Source organism: Neomonachus schauinslandi, chromosome 3, assembly GCF_002201575.2.
Source record: "Neomonachus schauinslandi chromosome 3, ASM220157v2, whole genome shotgun sequence".
In the NCBI taxonomy this organism is placed as follows: domain Eukaryota; kingdom Metazoa; phylum Chordata; class Mammalia; order Carnivora; family Phocidae; genus Neomonachus; species Neomonachus schauinslandi.
Genome location: NC_058405.1, coordinates 71,737,866 through 71,755,240, shown reverse-complemented (window position 1 = coordinate 71,755,240; position 17,375 = coordinate 71,737,866). Strand labels below are relative to the sequence as shown.

The following is a 17,375-nucleotide window of genomic DNA, read 5'->3' as shown; positions in this document are numbered from 1 at the left end:
ATCCCATATGCCGTACATTGCATCCCCATAAATTATTTATTTTATAAGTGGAAGTTTGTACTTCTTAATCCCCTTCACCTATTTTGCCCACATCCAACTCCTCCACCCTCTGGTAACCACCAATTTGTTTCCTGTATCTCTGAATCTGTTTCTGTTTTGTTTTGTTTTGTTTTATAGATTCCACATATAAGTGAAATCATACAATATTTGTCTTTTCTGTCCGACTTAGTTCATTTAACGTAACACCCTCAAGGTCCATTCATGTTGTTACTTCTTTAATTTTTTTTAAAGATATTTATTTATTTATTTGAGAGAGAGAACGCATACAACCATGTGAGTGGGTGGTGGGAAGAAGGTGGGAGAGGGAGAGAGAATCTCAAGACTCTGTGCTGTGCATGGAGCCCAACTCAGGGCCCCATGCCATAACCCCAAGATTATTACCTGAGCTGAAGCCAAGAGTCTGACACTTAACCAACTGAGCCACCCAGGTGCCCCTACGGTTCTTTAATTTTCTTTAATTTTAAAGAATAGAATTTAGGATCATTTTATTTTTGTTCTCGTTGTTACCTTTATACTTACACCATTTTGAATGTCCATAGTCCCTTGTTTTCTTAGTTAACCTTTGACCATCTGATTTGCCATTTAAAACTAGATCCTTAACTCCCACCTATTGTCTACATGACAACCAATGAGCTTATTTTACTTTCTTTATTCTCTCTTCCACCCCTTACCAGTTTTTAGTTGTATTATTTCTGTTTGTTATGAGGTATAGCATTTGTACATCACTTTTCCACCTTGCTCTCACATTTGTTTTTGGCTTAGAGCTACAACCCTCTTTATAAATGCTCACATCAGTTCTTTGGCTGAAAGTTTTCCAGTCACTTCTTAGTCTAATGAAACTCATACTCTAGGCTCTAGGCTATTCCTAAAGGAAGATTCATGTCCTGTGTCTTTCCAACTTTTCCTATAGCCTTGATACTTGGACAGCTTGATTTTTTTAGAAAATCTTTGTTTCACATTTTTAAAAAATTAAGTTGTTTTGTGTTTATTTATTCCTTATGTATTTATTTATTTTTAATTTTTGAGATAGAGGGAGAGCGTGCACGGTCACAGGCACGTGTGAGCCGGTGGGGAGGGGGTGCAGAGAGAGAGGGAGAGAGAGAGAGAGTCTTAAGCAGGCTCCAAGCCCAGTGTGGAGCCCTACGTGGGGCTGGATCTCACAACCCTTAAATCATGACCTGAACCGAAATCAAGAGTTGGGCATTTAACCAACTGATCCACCCAGGCATCCTTGTTTATTTATTTCCAAATGCTGTTCCATTGTTGTCTTGCTTTGAAAATATGTTGAATATCTAATATCTAATAGCTAATTTGCCCTTTTTACCTAGAGGTCTTGATTTTTTTTTTTTAATCTCTAAATTCTAATTGGTTTAATAGGATACATCTTAGAATTGCTAAATCTGGGTTAGTTTTCCCACGACCCAGTGGGCCCTTTCAATATGAAGATTCAATTCTCTGGAAAGTTTTCTTACACTGTAGTGTTTAGGTATTAGACCTGTTCCATTGTTTTGTTTTTTCTCTTCAAGGAGTCTCATTCTGTGAGTCTTAAATCTGTATTATCTGTTTTCCATTTCAATATTTTCTCTATGACCCATTTTACTTCTTTTCTCATTTTTATTTTCTTAGTTGTTTTTCTACTTTTCAAAATATTTCTTATTAAATTTTCATTTTAATTTATCTTGGGCACCTTGTAATTTAATCTTCATTTCTGAGATATTATCTTTTCTTCCATTTTGAAATTACTAACTCTCTTTTTATTATTTCCTGATCTTTGTCCATTTCTGTTCTTAGTGCATGTATTTCTCATTCAAAATCTTTTCTTTCATATCTCCAAATGCTATTTTTTTGTATATTGAATTCCGTTTTGAGTGTTCTTTTATAGTTTTCTTCTGCTTCATGGTTATTTTCTTAGAGGCAAATTAAATCAGTGGAGGTAGGTTGGATCTTAAAATTATTTGTAAAAACTCTGTATTTGCTTATTCATTGCTTTCTGTTTATTTTTGTAGTATTGGGCTGCTTTTCAAAATGCCTGGTTAATGCCCTCTTCCATCAGTGTAGCAAAGTACGGATTCTTGAATGGTTTTGGGGGAGTGAGTGGAGACAGGGACGTGTGTCCTTTGATTTTTGAATGCTCTTTATCTTGCAGAGCCCTAAATTTCCCCCTAAATTTCTTTTCCCCTTCACCACCTAATTCCCATAGGGTATTTCTCCTTTTGTTTGTGCCTTTCTTCTTCCCCAGCAGCTCTTCACTGCAAACACTACCACTTGAGATCACGCATACCTTCAAGTTTCTTCTTGTTAGACCACACTTGGATCTAGGCATTCTGTATTCTTAAATTATGCTAAGAATGTGGTCTTTATGTATTCTATTTTTTCCTTGTGTTCTGTCTTGTCAATTTTGAAGAAATATTTGGAGATATGGACATAGGTAGATTCTGTTGTCTTTCTTCTTTCTCTTTTTTCTATCTCTACCGTATCAGTAAAATGTGCCTCCTCCCTTTTCCTAAAGACATTTATTTGTACCTTTGACCTTTTCTCTCTTTGACTTGAGTCAGTTTTCAGCCTTCATTCATTTATTTATTAACCCAATAAATATTTATTCAGTAGTAGTCCTCGTAAGTACCATTCAAAGTGGTGAATGCGACAGTGACAGAATGTCAAAATCCCAACCTAACTGGGAGTGCATTCTGGTAGAAGGAGATAAACAACAAACAAATAAACGTGTTGTGGTAAGTGCCACAGAGAAGAAAAAAATCAGGAGAAAAAGGCGTAGGGAGTACTGGAGTAGATGAAGGTGTGTTGTAAATGTACATAGGGCTTACCAACAGGGCTTATGGACAAGGTGACAGCGGTTAGGGAACAAGGTAAGGCATCTGGGAAAAGGGTTTTCCAGGCATAAGGATCAATGGGAATAAGATGCCCAGCATGGGAAAATACTTGACATGTTGCTGGTACAGCAAGAAGGCCAGCATGGCTGGAGTGTGCTGATAAAGAGAGGGCTAGATAGTGAGATCAGAGAGGTAAGAGAAGGCCAATTCATGAAGGGCCTTGAAAAGACTTTGGCTTTCATTCTGAGTGAGAAGAGAAGACCCTGGAGGATAGAGGATAGGAAAGAGACATACTCTGACTTTCACTCCTATGTTAAGAATAGACTGGATGTAGGGGCAACAGTAGGTACAGGAATACCAACTGGGAGGCTATTGCCATGATCCAAGTGAAATATGATGGCAGCTTGGACCAGGATACTTACAGCAGAGGAGTAGGAGATGGTCAGATTTTTAATCTATTTTTAAGGTAGAGCAAACAAGATTTGCCACTGGATTATATGTGAGATTATGGTTCATTACATTATTTGCAAAGAACTGTGGCCACCTTCACTGTTAAGTGTAGGCTCTTTGTAAACATCAGATGTAATCACTAGTTGTGGGACACCTACCATTTCCTTCCCACTTCAGGGATATTCCCACAACTAGCATATTTGGAAATCTGGGTATGTGGTGCAGAATAAAAGCTATGTGGAATCATTGGTTTGAGCCCATGGGGCAATCTAGAGTGAGCATTGCTAACAATGTTATCTAGTGATAAACCCACAGATAAATGGCCAGGGTCTTATCATCAATGGAAAAAAGAGAGGGAAAATGGTAAAGTGGTTGTGGCAATCAGCTTTCCCCCACTCTTATATTATAAAGGGAATAATGGAAAGCAGCACCTTAAAATCTTGTACTTCTTCCGAGCTCCAAAGCAAAAGAAAAGTTCAAGTGTATGCCAGAGCAATTTCTCCATCTTTGCTGGACAATGTCTGCGCCATTGGGCCTGAGGATTACCGTTCTTCAAAGATTTTAAATACCCTCCAGATGTTAGAGCAACAGTATTGTTGCATATTAGCAGGGTCTCTGTATCCTGAAGTTCTTCAACTTAACTAGGGTAAATCCACTCAACCTTTAATGCATTTATTCAACATTTAGTGTACTTACTGTGTCTCTGGCACTGTGCTAAGTGATAAGGATACAGTTGCATCTTTACAGGCAGATGCAGTCACTGCTCTCATGAAGCTTGTGACCTACTAGGAACACAGATATTTAACAGATGGGATAACTATGTAATTGCCTTGATTAGAAATGCTACAAAGGAAGAATCGAGGTTTCTCTAAGAACCTTAACCCGGTTGAGAGCTGGGACACCAGTCTTAACCAAAGGTAAGAAGCCATATGCTGAAATCAATGACACATTACTCCCCTTCCTGCAGTGGTCCCAGTCTGTTCTTGGGGAGATTGCTGCTTCCCCACAGTAGAATAAGGAGGATTAGGGCACTGGAATGAATACTAGATCGGTCACAGACACCACTCCAGTGTCCGTATTCTTTCATCCTTTTTTTTATAATGGCAGCTACATTGTTGGTTCAGCTCTATGTCCACTGGGATCAACCTTCTCATCTAATATGGGTCAGATAAACAGATGCACATTGGGGCTTTGCCAACTACTTCCCATCTCTGTATCTGATTCTACCCATCAGTTATCCAATCATGTCCAACCTAGTAAAGATCCAGCTAGTAAAGATCATTTTGAATTTCACTGCTCTTAAGAGACTTGTCACTTCTTCTGGATATAATGCAGAAACTTAAGGAGGATGCCTCTCTTGTAGTCAACCTGCTCACTGACTTAACAGAAAAAAAATAATAAGGTTACTGCCCAAAACTAACAGACTGGGAAAAAGATTGTCCTACGTAAGTAGCAACCTTCCTACTTGGGTATTACTGGGAAATGCCATTTTTATGGCTCTCTTTTTACAGGTCTCTAAGAACAGAACAGTATATATGTCATTTGTCTCTTTTTTATTATTATTCCTTTAATATTCTAAATCCTGGATATTACATCAAAGGTGTTTCAGAGCATCTATTGTCTGTATGCAGATGATCGTAAGCCCCTATCATTTCCAGTTCAAGATTTCTGTTTTGTATTTTCCCTTTCAGCCCAGTCTCACCGCATTAAATCTCTAGATGGATTGTGTTTGGTAAGAGCTACGCATATTTTCCTGGCGATTCCCTTTGCTATAATCCAGTGTGAGAGCTCCAGCTCGTATTTTAGATGCATGGGAAAAGGAGGGGCATAGACAGTGGAACCAAAATAAACAGATGGTTGCCCTGACAATCTGTAAGAGGCTCTTTCATGAGCATTTTTCATGGTTTTCTTTTGAAATAAACAGTGAGACTGTGATACATTTTTTATCTCATCGACCTCCTGCAAATGGCCCCATGGCTTACAAACTGCACAAAACACCAAAACGCCTCTGCCAGGAAGCCACCTTTATCTGGTTTGACTCCTTCGAGGTCCCATCCCGCATCACCCAGGGAATGTCTCTGGGACCTCTTGTCCAGGCAGATTGCTAGTGTTGTGGGTGTGAACGCAAGTGAGGCACAGCAAGGGGGCCGTGATATTTGGGGGAAGGATTATCACATGAAACGGAATGTCATTAGCAAGAGCAAGTATACAGAATGACAGGATGTCACAGACAGGGAGAAAATTCCCTCTAAATGGGAGGATCAGGCAGAGGAGGGGAGGTGGCCGGACCAGAACAGGGGAGTCAAGTCTGAGCAGGAGATTGAGCCTGACAGGGGTGATTGTGGGTGGGAGATGGGTAAGGAAGTCCAACTTTAAGGAACACAAACAGAAATAATAAAATTGAACATTTTAACACTGACTTATGCACATGGTTTCTGCTATGTCAGTTTAAAGTTATTTGTGCCTTGGTTTGTAAATGTATGTTAAAAAAAAAAAAACAAACTACAGTAGAGGCTCTTGTTCCAAGTTCTGAAAATATTTATTTCATAAATGTGTTTGAATTTCCTTTTATATTTCATATGCTCAGATCCCTTATCTAGATTAAAACATAACACAAACTGGCAATTGTGTAGGGCTTGCAGATAAAAAAAATTGCATTGCACTCAACAAGTGCAATGCAATGAGTAAAACACAGTGGGCTGAGGACAGAAGCTTTGGAGTCAGATCTGGGTTGAAGACCCCACTCTATCATTTCATAGCTTTATGTTCACCTGACAGGTTAGGTTGTGCAATCTTTGAGCCTCCGTTTTCTCGTCTGCAAAATGCAGATGGTAATAGGGCTTATCTCACATTGTTTTGTGAGGGTTACAGGAGTGGCTGAATGCAAGCCCTAATCACAGTGCGTGGCAACTGTTAATGATCAGTGAAGATTCATTATTAGTAAAAAAAAAAAAAAAGAGAGAGAGAGAAAGAGAGGGAAAAAAAATTTTAAAGTCAAACTTTAAAAGCTATAAAAATAAATGAAAAACAAACATTTTCCCAGTTTTTATAGGGCTCTGTAATAGTATATAGTAACAATATTTTTCAAAAGTTTTCAAATTTATTTTTCATTTTAAGGGTAGTGTATGATTGTTATAAAAATTGAAACAGTATAGTTAAATAAAAATCTTGGGTTAAAAATAAAAAATAAAAATAAATAAAATTTAAAAATTAATTATTGCTCCAAATAGAGCATTTATAAGGTTTTCTCTGAAGATATATACCAACAGACCTTCTAACTTTTCTAAATGCTCCTTCCTGTTCCAGTGCAAGAATATATGCAAAGAATTAAAACCATCTCAAACTTTTTAAAATATTGAGAACCAAAATGTCCCAGATTTCATCAGCCAATGAGGTCACAGCTTCCTTTTATGCCAAATTATAGTAGTCTAAACTTACATTCTGTATGCCTTCAAGAAGTTCAGTCTTTTTTTCAGATACTCAAGCACTTTGGAGACTCCTTAGAAAATTTTATGGTGGAGGGTACCTCCCTCCCTAGCCCTGGGCTTGCCACCGCGTGATATGTCCAGTTTATCTCCCTCAAAGTGAGTTTCACTGAGTGTTTTTCCACTTCTAAAGGCCCCAAGGGAAGGAGCTGTTATTTCCTGGCCCCAGCCCAGGGCCCCATCCTGATTTCTTCAGTGACCTCTTCTAAGGACGTTTTGTCTGTAGGAGGGATCACTTCCTGCAAGGGAAATCCCTCTCCTACCAGGTAGCCCTCAAAAGGCAACAAACAAATCCAGGCCCTGGATTTTGGTATCTAATTCTCATTCCCAACTAGAAGGAACCAGGGCTCATGGAGGGGATGGCTGGTCCCAGATCTGAAGCAGGAAATATCCAAGATGAGCTGTATTGCAGGGAGCTGAAGTCACCCTAGTCGATGATGAAAAATTTTTTCTTATGTAAAAATTCCAGCTAATAAATGCAGAAGAATGATGGAATCAGAACATCCTGTTGTAAGTCCCAGTGAAATAATTGCTTCAGGTAATAATTAACAGATGAAACCGTCAGAGGCAAGGTTGATGGGCAACTTTACAGAAGGGAAGGTTAGGCTGTTACATCTGATTCACTGTAGCTTCACTAAAAATGGGCCAGCCAGACATTGTGTGCTTCCCGATGGGATGTAATAGCACAACATCACAGCTGAGGTATTGTTGCCCAAGTAAATTAAACCTCAATCTCATCCAGCCGCATTTCATTTCATCTCATCCAGAACATTTCATTTCAGGGATGTAGGAACAAGTGAAATGGCATTACAAAGGAAGCAAAGAGGCAAAACCAGAATGTGGGACATTCTACAAGTCAGCCAACCCAGTTTCTGAGCAAGACAATGGCCGGGGGAGAAAGGGAGGGGAGGGGTGGGCACTGAGGTTGACAAATGAGGTCTAAGAGACAACACCAAACGTAGTATGTGGACCTACTTCGAGTCCTAACTCAAGAAAACCAACTGTAAAATAATTTGAGAAATCGGGAAAATTTTGTTACAAAGTAGTCATTAGATGCCAAGGATATATTGTCAGTTTGTTTGGTGTTTTAATGGCATTGTGATTATATAAAAATGTTCATAATTTTTAGCAATGCATAATAAAGTGTGTAGGGTTTGCTTCAAAATACTGGAGTGGAGGGGGGTGGGAGGGATGGGGTGGCTGGGTGATGGACCCTGGGGAGGGTATGCGCTATGGTGAGCGCTGTGAACTGTGCAAGACCGTTGAATCACAGACCAGTACCCCTGAAACAAATAATACATTATATGCTAATTAAAAATAATAATAAAAATAAATCTCTTAAAAAATGTTTAAAAAAATAACAAAGAAAATCAAAGGGGCACATGAAAATATAAAGTGATAAAATCTCCATAATTGCTGAATCTGGGTGATGGATGCATTAAAAAAAAAAGAAGAAGGAAAAAAGGGGCAAATGTGCCAAAATCTTGACCACCGTTGAAACTAGAAATGGGTATATGAACATCCTTTGTATTTATCCCTCTATTTTTGAGTAGGTTTCAAGCTTTTTAACTCGTAAGGAAAGAGACATGGCACAATTCTAGGACATGGGTGCGTCTCTCAAAATCTGGGTTCTTTGCATTGAGATCTTACCACATGTGCGATCTCAGCAACACCGCATAGGATGGGCTGGGCCACCCCCAGTCCTGTGCCCTTGCAGCCTTCTGCACAAGAAGGGAAGCTGGAGGGCACTTGATGTAATGAGCCCTGGGTGTTATATGCAACTGATGATCACTAAATTCTACCTCTGAAATGAAGAAAAAAGAAAATTCAGGAAGCTTGACAGAAATAACTTAAAAAGCCCTAGGATACCAATGGGCAAAGACTATAGATAGATAATTCAAAAAAGAGAAAATGCAGATTGCTGATAAACAAGTAACTCTCCCAAAGAAATGCAAATTAAAAAGTAGAGTGGTTTTAAATATCTCCTATTAGTAAATATTGAAAATAATACGCTGTTGAATAAAAAAAAGGGAGGGGGGATCTGAATCCTGGCTTTCTTGCGCAGCCTCCTGTATCCCACCCTACTCTCCCGTGGGCCACTGGGTACACAAACATGCCCATGCATCATCCAAGAACAAGAAGTAATTTTCTAGTAAGGTGCAATCTACATTCTAATTGAGAAAGAAAGTTTCCTAAGGGGCAGAAAGACAATCGTGCCAAAGAAAGAATGCTTTACATTACTGTGGGAAGAAGTACATTATGGGTGGCTCTTCTTAGCACCTCCCCCATCCTGCTGGCTCCTTCTACAGCAGGGGCTTTGCTCTACCTTGTCTTGATCAGATAGATACCTTTTGTGCAAGGACTGTCTGTCTCCAGGTAGAATGCAAGCCACCAGTTTTTGTTTTGTTTTGTTTTTAATTTATAATTGTGGTTAAAATACACATGACATAAAATTCACCATTTAACCATTTAAGTGGACATGAGTTCAGGGGCATTCCATACATTCGCGTTATGTGCAACCAATCTCTAGGATTCTTTTTTTTTTTTTTAAAGATTTTATTTATTTATTTATTTATTTGTCAGAGAGAGAACATGCAAGAGAGGGAACACAAGCAGGGGGAGCGGGAGAGGGAGAAGCAGGCTTCCCGCAGAGCAGGGAGCCTGATGCGAGGCTCAACCCCAGGCCCTGGGCTCATGACCTGAGGAAAGGCAGACATTCAACCTACTGACCCACCCAGGGGTCCCTCTAGGATTCTTTTTATCTTGCAAATATGCCCCTGGTCCCTAGCAACCACAATTCTACTTTCTGTCTCCATGGATTTGACTGCTCTGGGTACCTCCTGTAAGTGGAATCATACAGTCTCTTTGTCTTTTTGTGACTGGCTTACTTCACTTAATGTCCCCAAGTTTCATCCATGCAGAAGCACATGTCAGAATGTCCCTCCTTTTTAAGGCTGAATAATATTCCACTGTATGGCTAGACCACATCTTGTCCATTCATCAGTCAGTGGACACTTGGGTTGTTCCCACCTTTGGGCTCCTGTGAACATGGGTGCACCAAGGCACTACTTCTTGCAATATAAAGGTCTTCTCCTAAGGTTTCAAAAGTCCCAGGTATAGCTCTCGAGCCTGGGCTGTGTTCCACCAGGACACTTTATTTTCAAACAATAAAAAATTAATAAATTAATTTTTTTTTAATCTCACATGCTTGCAAGAGGGTAAAAAAAGTCAAAATTTGCTCCCTTACTCCTATTTCCCATTCCCCAAGGGTAGGATGTTCTTATATGAACAGTGTGCATTTTCCCAGAAGCTTTCTTCTGGACATATACAAATGTGTCTATGTGTGTAGTTTGGCTTTGTGTTTTATAAAAGTTTATCTCCTCGGGGCGCCTGGGTGGCTCAGTTGGTTAAGCGACTGCCTTCGGCTCAGGTCATGATCCTGGAGTCCCGGGATCGAGTCCCGCATCGGGGTCCCTGCTCGGCAGGGAGCCTGCTTCTCCCTCTGACCCTCCCCCCTCTCATGTGCTCTCTGTCTCTCTCATTCTCTCTGTCTCAAATAAATAAATAAAAAATCTTTAAAAAAAAAAAAGTTTATCTCCTCAACACCTTATCCAAGGTGTTGGATACCTAGGATGTTTCCCATTTTTATGCTGTTACAAATAGTGCTAAATGGAATATCCTTATGCATATACCCTTGCATATTTACATGAGTATTATTGTAGGATAGATGTACATTTAAAATTTTGATAGGAATTTAATTTAAAACATACATGCATACAATTGTGGTAGGTACAGCCATGTTGTCTTCCTGAAGAATTGGGCTAAGTTACTTGTTAGGTATTTTTTGTTTGTTTGTTTGTTTTTTGAATGTGGTTGATAAACAAGTGTTTACCGGTTAGCTTTGAAGAAAGATTTGAGCTTATTTTTTCAAGTTTAGGGCACACGTTTCAGTCTGTTCGTATTTGATCACCAAATATCCTTGTCCTCTCTCCAAGCAAATTGAAATAGCCTGTGCTCCTTAATTAAAACCTCCTTAGAAGATCTCAGGTTAGTAAAATTATCTAATTTTTACAACTATTGTCTGCTTATAGTCTTAGGCAAATTTAGTGGGCAAAGATGTAATTGTATATTTCTGCAGGTGTACATTGCAGGATTTCTCCTTTGAGTTACCAGGAAATACAAAGTTAACCTCGTAAACATCTGCCTCTTTTATTTTAAGATTACATAAGTATATTTTTAAATACCACATCTCTTTTGGGGAAAAAAAAAACAAACTTTTGCCTTCATCCCCTTCTCTTTCTGATTTTTAACTGTTTGAAAAATTACTAATTGCCTAGAAAGATCAAGTCCGCTAAGGCTTTTATGCAAATATGCCCAGGAGAAAGATCTGCCCCAAACCCCAGTTTTAATTACTTAAGCCACTTGAATGGTTTCTGCCTGTCAGCCTCGGCAAGCGATTCCACAATTACATCTCAATTACAAAGATACCATCAGATAGGGCAAATTTGTTCATGGCACACCAATTTGAAAATGAGCCATTGGTGGTCCCCAGCAGCAACCAGTACCCAGGGGAGGAGTTACGTGGAGGAAAGACCATATACTTCACGCCTGTAGATATTTGTACTTCTCAGGAACGTAGAGAGCCAGTATCTGAGCAGAGCCAAGTCCCTCGGGCCCCTGCCGTAGGGCTCAGCCCAGACTACCCCTGGAAGCCCAGGCTCTTCTTTTGTGTTTCCTGCGTCCTCCCCAGGCGTGCCTGCGGCGTGCAGAGGCGCATCCGCACTCGGGGGAGGGTGGGAGCGGCCACGGCGCCCGGGCAGGGCGGGCTGCTCGCCTCCTAGGGAGCTGGCACTGGGCAATGCTCGATTGTTATGCGACTATTGATTTGCCTCTCTCTGAGGATTCCCGTGGCAAAGTGACCCTCCCTGCCGCCTGTCTGTCCCTCCCTCCCTGGCTCCCGCCCTGCCCCTCCCCGCAGCAGGATCCTAACGCGGCCGCGCGGCGCTCCTCCTCCCGTTCCTCCGGCTCCGGATTCCTGAAGTTATTAGGAGAAATAAGGTAGACGAGGGGACCACATGGAAGTTGTGACAGCTCCCGGCGGCGCACCCCTCTCGCCTGAGCCATTACCTCGCCTTAGGAATTACCCGCTGACACGTTGAATGAAGGAGGGCCCCTTGCCAGCCAGCCTGCCGGGATGGGCCACTGCTGCTGCAAGCCTTATAACTGCCTTCAGTGCCTGGACAAGACGGTACTTTGCCTTCCCTCCCCTCCTTCCCCCCCACCCTCCTTTGAAAGAGCAGAGAGAAAGCCTGAGCCAGCCACCTCTGTCTCTCTCCCCTCGCATGTGTGTGCGCTTTGTTGGCGAGCCCGAGGCTGCCCTTACTGGTTCCAGTGTGCTGAAGTGTGAGTGCCGTTCGCAGAAACATTTGGTCTCACCTACTCTGCAGTGCCTTACATAATTCTCTATTCCTACAGTCTCAAATGCAGCTGTTGCATTTTCCCAAAACAGCAGGGCTCCGCTCAAACATCTTGAAATCCAGACTGCCAAGAAATCCTTGCAATATTCCTAATGCATTGTAATGTACCTGTGAAACCTAAGGCATTCCGGTTGGGAATTTAGATTAGCTAGACATGCTTCTCTTGGCCAACTGCTAACTTTGAAAGTTTCCCACTCTTTTTTATAAACAGTCTCCATCCTTGTAATTTATATTCTTAGGTCAGAGAAGAAAGCACCAGTATTGTTGTATTCGCTGTACTTCTTTGCATCACATAGGGGTGACTAACATAGAGGTGAAACCTGAAGCAGCCCCAGAGTTGGAGGGTGTGTTCAAGTCTTCGCTGGAAGGAAATTTCACAGCCAGGGACCGGAGAATAGAGCAGGAGCAAGTGAGAACTGTATGACAATTCCAACACAAAGCCTTTCTTTGCTTTTGACATTTGCCTGTGAGCTTACAGAGAGGTTGGGGGATGCTGTTAATTTCACTACTAGAAGTATGTTGGCAAGAAATCTTGTCTCTGTGATGTTTTTTTCTCACATACATTTGGATTTCTCCAAGATGCATGAAATGGGATTTAATAAAGGGTTGAAATTGCCTCTTCTCTGCCCACATGGGCATCGGCTATATAGATAGCTTGAGGTATAGTGTGTGACCAGGTAAAGGAAAATAAATAGCTTGATATGAAACTCATTACAAGGAGGTCACTTGGGAACATCTTCGTTATCAGTTCTGTTTATGAACTTTGACCTAGGAAAATGACACTGATACTTGAAAAGTTACCGGGTACTTTTTTTCCTATAGGAGTAACTATTTTAATGGGTTTTGCTTTTACTACCATGAGTATGACCTAAAATATTTATATAAACATTTATGAGCTTTTAACAAATAGAAATAAAAGACATTTGCCCTCAATTATCTGCAAATTCAATATTGAAGCGATTAAGCCCTTTTTCAAGAGAAGTGGTCACAAAGGGCCCCGTAAGACTCTGTCCTTTCTAGTTGTTGATTAGTAATCCGGGTGGGGTATGACATTGCCTTACTAAGTCAATTAAGGAAGCTTTGTCACGATAGTTGTAATAAAAGGGAAGGGTTTACTGCATGTCCAACAATAGTATAATGTTCATATTCCTAAGTCATGGTACAAAAATTTTAGAAATAGAAGCTGTAATCAGCTGGCCTTCTTTGAGGAAATATAAAGTGAACCCATCCTCCTTTTTTGTTTTAAATCAAATTCTTAAAAATAATCATCTCTGTGTCATTCTTTAATTTGGAGATTTTGGAAGAGAATTAAATAGTATGTCTTCTCATCCAGCAGTGTGATGTTTAAGTAACTTTTAAATGTTTTAACTTTGAAACTTCAGACTTAATACCAATTATTCTTTGCTGATGAAAACTTAAAAACTGCATCTATCAACTTTCTCATTACGTGTACACCACGTGTCTTGTGTCTTAACTTTCCTTTGCCATAGTTCAGAGCAGTATCCCCAGGGGAGGTTTTGAAACTATATATTCATAGGTGCTCATTTTAGGAATTGAGGATTTTCTTTTTTTAAATTAAAAAAGTCATTGCTTTATTTAGTCAACTGCTTTTAAGGATACCTTCACAGGCAGCACGCCAAAATCATTTGTCTGTTCAGCGGTTACCTATTGGGCCAGGCGTTGGATGCTGAGAGTATTATGGGATCCACTCCAGTCTCCAGCTTCTTTGAATCCCAAGGTAAAATCCATCAGTCTGTTAATTTGCTTTAACAGTCCCAGCATCAACATTTCAAAGAGGCCTGATTAAATTATTGATAAATCTTGCTTCCTTTAGACCAGCCTAATAAACCTTAAAAAAGAAGAAGAAAGAAACATTTCCTCAGAACTTTATATGGGTACAAAATGAAAAACTTAATTTTGGGAACTCAATTTTGAAATGTGAAAACATTTTTAATTATTAGTACAGCTTAGAGATGTTCTGAAAAGAGTCATAGGACAACTAAAGATACTTTTAAGTAATAGTTTCAGAGATGGGGCTAAGAAATATAAACCCAAAGATGCTTATTTAGCATTCATTTACTGGGAGAAACTATAGAATCTTGTGTGAAGTATAAAATAAATACAAATGTGTTAAACGAACAAATGGTTTTTTAAAGCTGTTTGTGCTTTATGTATCTTCAGCTTTTCAAAAAATCTATTCATTGACAATATTTCTTGCTGGTTTACAGTATTTACAAGATTTACTGCTCAGTTATTATGGGGGCTATCAAAGAATTCTCAGAAGGGCACAGCCTGCCCTGTAGAGTTTACCAGTTCTTTGGTGGGTTGTATTTCCATCTTTCCCAGAGAAATTGCAAGCTGGGTAGGCAACAATAACACATGTGGAGCAATTAACACATTAATACAAGACTGGAGTATAATGAAGTGAAAGTCATGTGGTACTGACCATACCTGTTTCTGGAATCTAGTGAAAGGAGAAATCCATGCTGGAATCTTAGGCAAGGTTTCTTGGAAAAAAATGGAACTTGAATTGCACTTGGAGGAATGGGGTGGAGTTTTAATGAACTGTGTGAGGAACAAGAATGTAATTCTAAGCAAGGAGTGCATAAGTAAAGGTACTTTAGCCCAGTTTGATGAAAGATGAGAATAAACACAGCGGGAAACCCAAGCACATAGGGAGTGTGGGGAAATATTTTCCAGGCTGAAAGCCAGACCCAAGTTTTTTAACTTGAGTTATAAGCAGTAGAAATCAATCTTGGGATTTTGAACACAGAGGTAATCTGTAGAAAGACTCGTTCTGTGGGTATTTTGAAAAGGAAGGGGTGATCAGGGAAGGCCACTGGGACACCCAGATGGATTTCAAAGTCTGTTCCACCTGTGGACTCATGTGGTGCAGGATCAAGCCAGCACTTCTGCACACACAGAAACTCCTTACCCTTAGCCTGAGGGTAAGGGCTGATCAGAGCTGATCATTCTTAGGAGCATTGAGTTATTGAGAGAAATAAACTCAATGTAAACGAGAGTGCCAACTTGTTTTTTAACAATAAGAAATGTCACTGACAAGCAAATAAATGATAACAAGCCTGAGAAACATGTATTTCTTTTTAGAGTCAAAAGTCCAGCTTCGTAAGAAGCTTTGATGAGAATGGAACCTGAGCCAGCAAGTTATGGTCTTTAGGCATTCAGTGTCTCAGAGCCTACGTGTCCATGTCCCATCACCCCTCCAGCCAAAAATGTACTTGAGAAGGCTACATGATTGTCACCTGTCTTGGTGACTCCTTCTTCTAAGCTCCTTTTGCTCCCTCTACTACAAGGCACCTTGTCTTGCAGGCTTAGGTACTGTCCTATCCCCTTGGCGGTTACTTTGCATATCTCCACCCTAACCTTATATGTGTTGGTTATAATCGCAAAGGCTGATCTTATTTACCTTTTCTCTAAATTGCTGGTAGGGATTGGGGTTTGGAGAAGACACCTCACTGTTCTTCCCGGGCATCTGGTACCTGACAGTAACAAATTTGGGAAGGTGATAAGATAAAATCCAGGAAGGTCAAGAAACTTCTGTAGTGATACATAAATGGATTAAAAATCATGGCACTGGCTAATTTTCCTTTCTTCTGCTTACTCTGAGATCCAGAATTTCCCAGCATTACTTCTTTGGATTCACGTTCCTTCACCTTGGGCCCCGTAAGACTCTGTCCTTTCTAGTTGTTGATTAGTAATCCGGGTGGGGTATGGCATTGCCTTATTCAGTCAGCTAGATTAAGAAAGCTAGATGTTTTATAATCATCGATACACAGGAAAAAGGCTAGGGTAATGCACCGTAAGTTGAGACTTTCTGATTTCTTTCTTTTTTTTTTTTTTTAAAGATTTTATTTATTTATCTGAGACAGAGAGAATGAGAGAGACAGAGAGCACATGAGAGGGGGGAGGGTCAGAGGGAGAAGCAGGCTCCCTGCAGAGCAGGGAGCCCGATGCGGGACTCGATCCCGGGACTCCAGGATCATGACCTGAGCCGAAGGCAGTCGCTTAACCAACTGAGCCACCCAGGCGCCCCTGATTTCTTTTAAAACAAGATGTGGTTTTGCTCATTTTTCACACAAGTAGACACTGACATGTAATTAAGAATATTAAATGTGAGTGATACTTTCCCTTGACCAGTCTATATTAAATTTTATTGCAGAGTAGAAGAGCAGATAGAAAAATACAGTGCCCTGTGTTAATTATATGTGAAAGAAATAATACTTATTGACCAAGTCAAAGCAGGCCATCAGTGCTGCCTTAAAGCCATAATAACTGAAATGAAAAACAAAAGGTCAGTCCACCTCCCAAAGGAATTTTCCACAGAGCTGTATTATGAATCTGGCCAGTCTTCCCAGTATTAATGTTGAAAATGAATGCAGCGTTCACAAAAGGTGTTATGAAAACAGCACTGAAGACTTATATGTTCTGTTGATGTCACCTTGTGGCTGGTTCATTTTGAAATACAAGAGAAAATATTTCCCTATTAAAACAAAGTTCTGCCATGTAGAATTAAACCCTAACCTGAACTCATGGAGCCATGGGTGAAAAGCAGTATTGTTTCTGGGAAGAATGAAAAACTCCTTAACCTCTTTGTAATTTCATGTGTATGTACATCATTTTGAATTTCAGAAATTCACAATAAAAAGGATCTGGAAGTTTCTTCAAATAGCAGAATTCTATAGATTTCTTATTTAATTCCCTGTATGGTTCTTTTGTTTGGCCCGTGAAAACGTGGCCCAGCTTGCATAGTTGAATTGGTTTTATCTGCATTGACTCCAGGGCAGGCTAAAAAGATAAGAGAAATGAGAAATTAGTTGGTAGTCTGTGGGCTTACATGTATATATTTTTTAATTTGTGTTTGTGTGTGTGTGTCTGTGTGTATCCCTCTTTTTAAAAGAGAAATCTGGTGGGGAAGAGACAGCTGATCAAAACACTCAGAACTGCAGTGAATTTTATGAATTTGCCATCAGTCCCCTTGTAGCTGATCAACAACTCCGTCAGGGAGAATCACAGACCAGAGGCAGGAACAAGGGGAGAAAAAGAGAAGGACCCGT

The 17,375-nt window shown here is 40.1% G+C and overlaps 1 protein-coding gene across 4 annotated transcripts in view; it reads left to right on the top strand.

The window, feature by feature from the left end:
* MTUS2 (microtubule associated scaffold protein 2) overlaps nucleotides 1-17,375 on the top strand; it is a 374,457-nt gene that overhangs the window by 291,766 nt on the left and 65,316 nt on the right. Inside the window, exon 1 of one of the 4 annotated variants that reach the window (XM_021678264.1) lies at nucleotides 12,018-12,071. The exons of the other annotated variants lie outside the window; for them this stretch is intronic. Coding sequence (XP_021533939.1) covers nucleotides 12,018-12,071 — 54 coding nt within the window. Of the gene's footprint in view, nucleotides 1-12,017; nucleotides 12,072-17,375 lie in introns of those variants that run through there. 4 annotated transcript variants of the gene reach the window in all.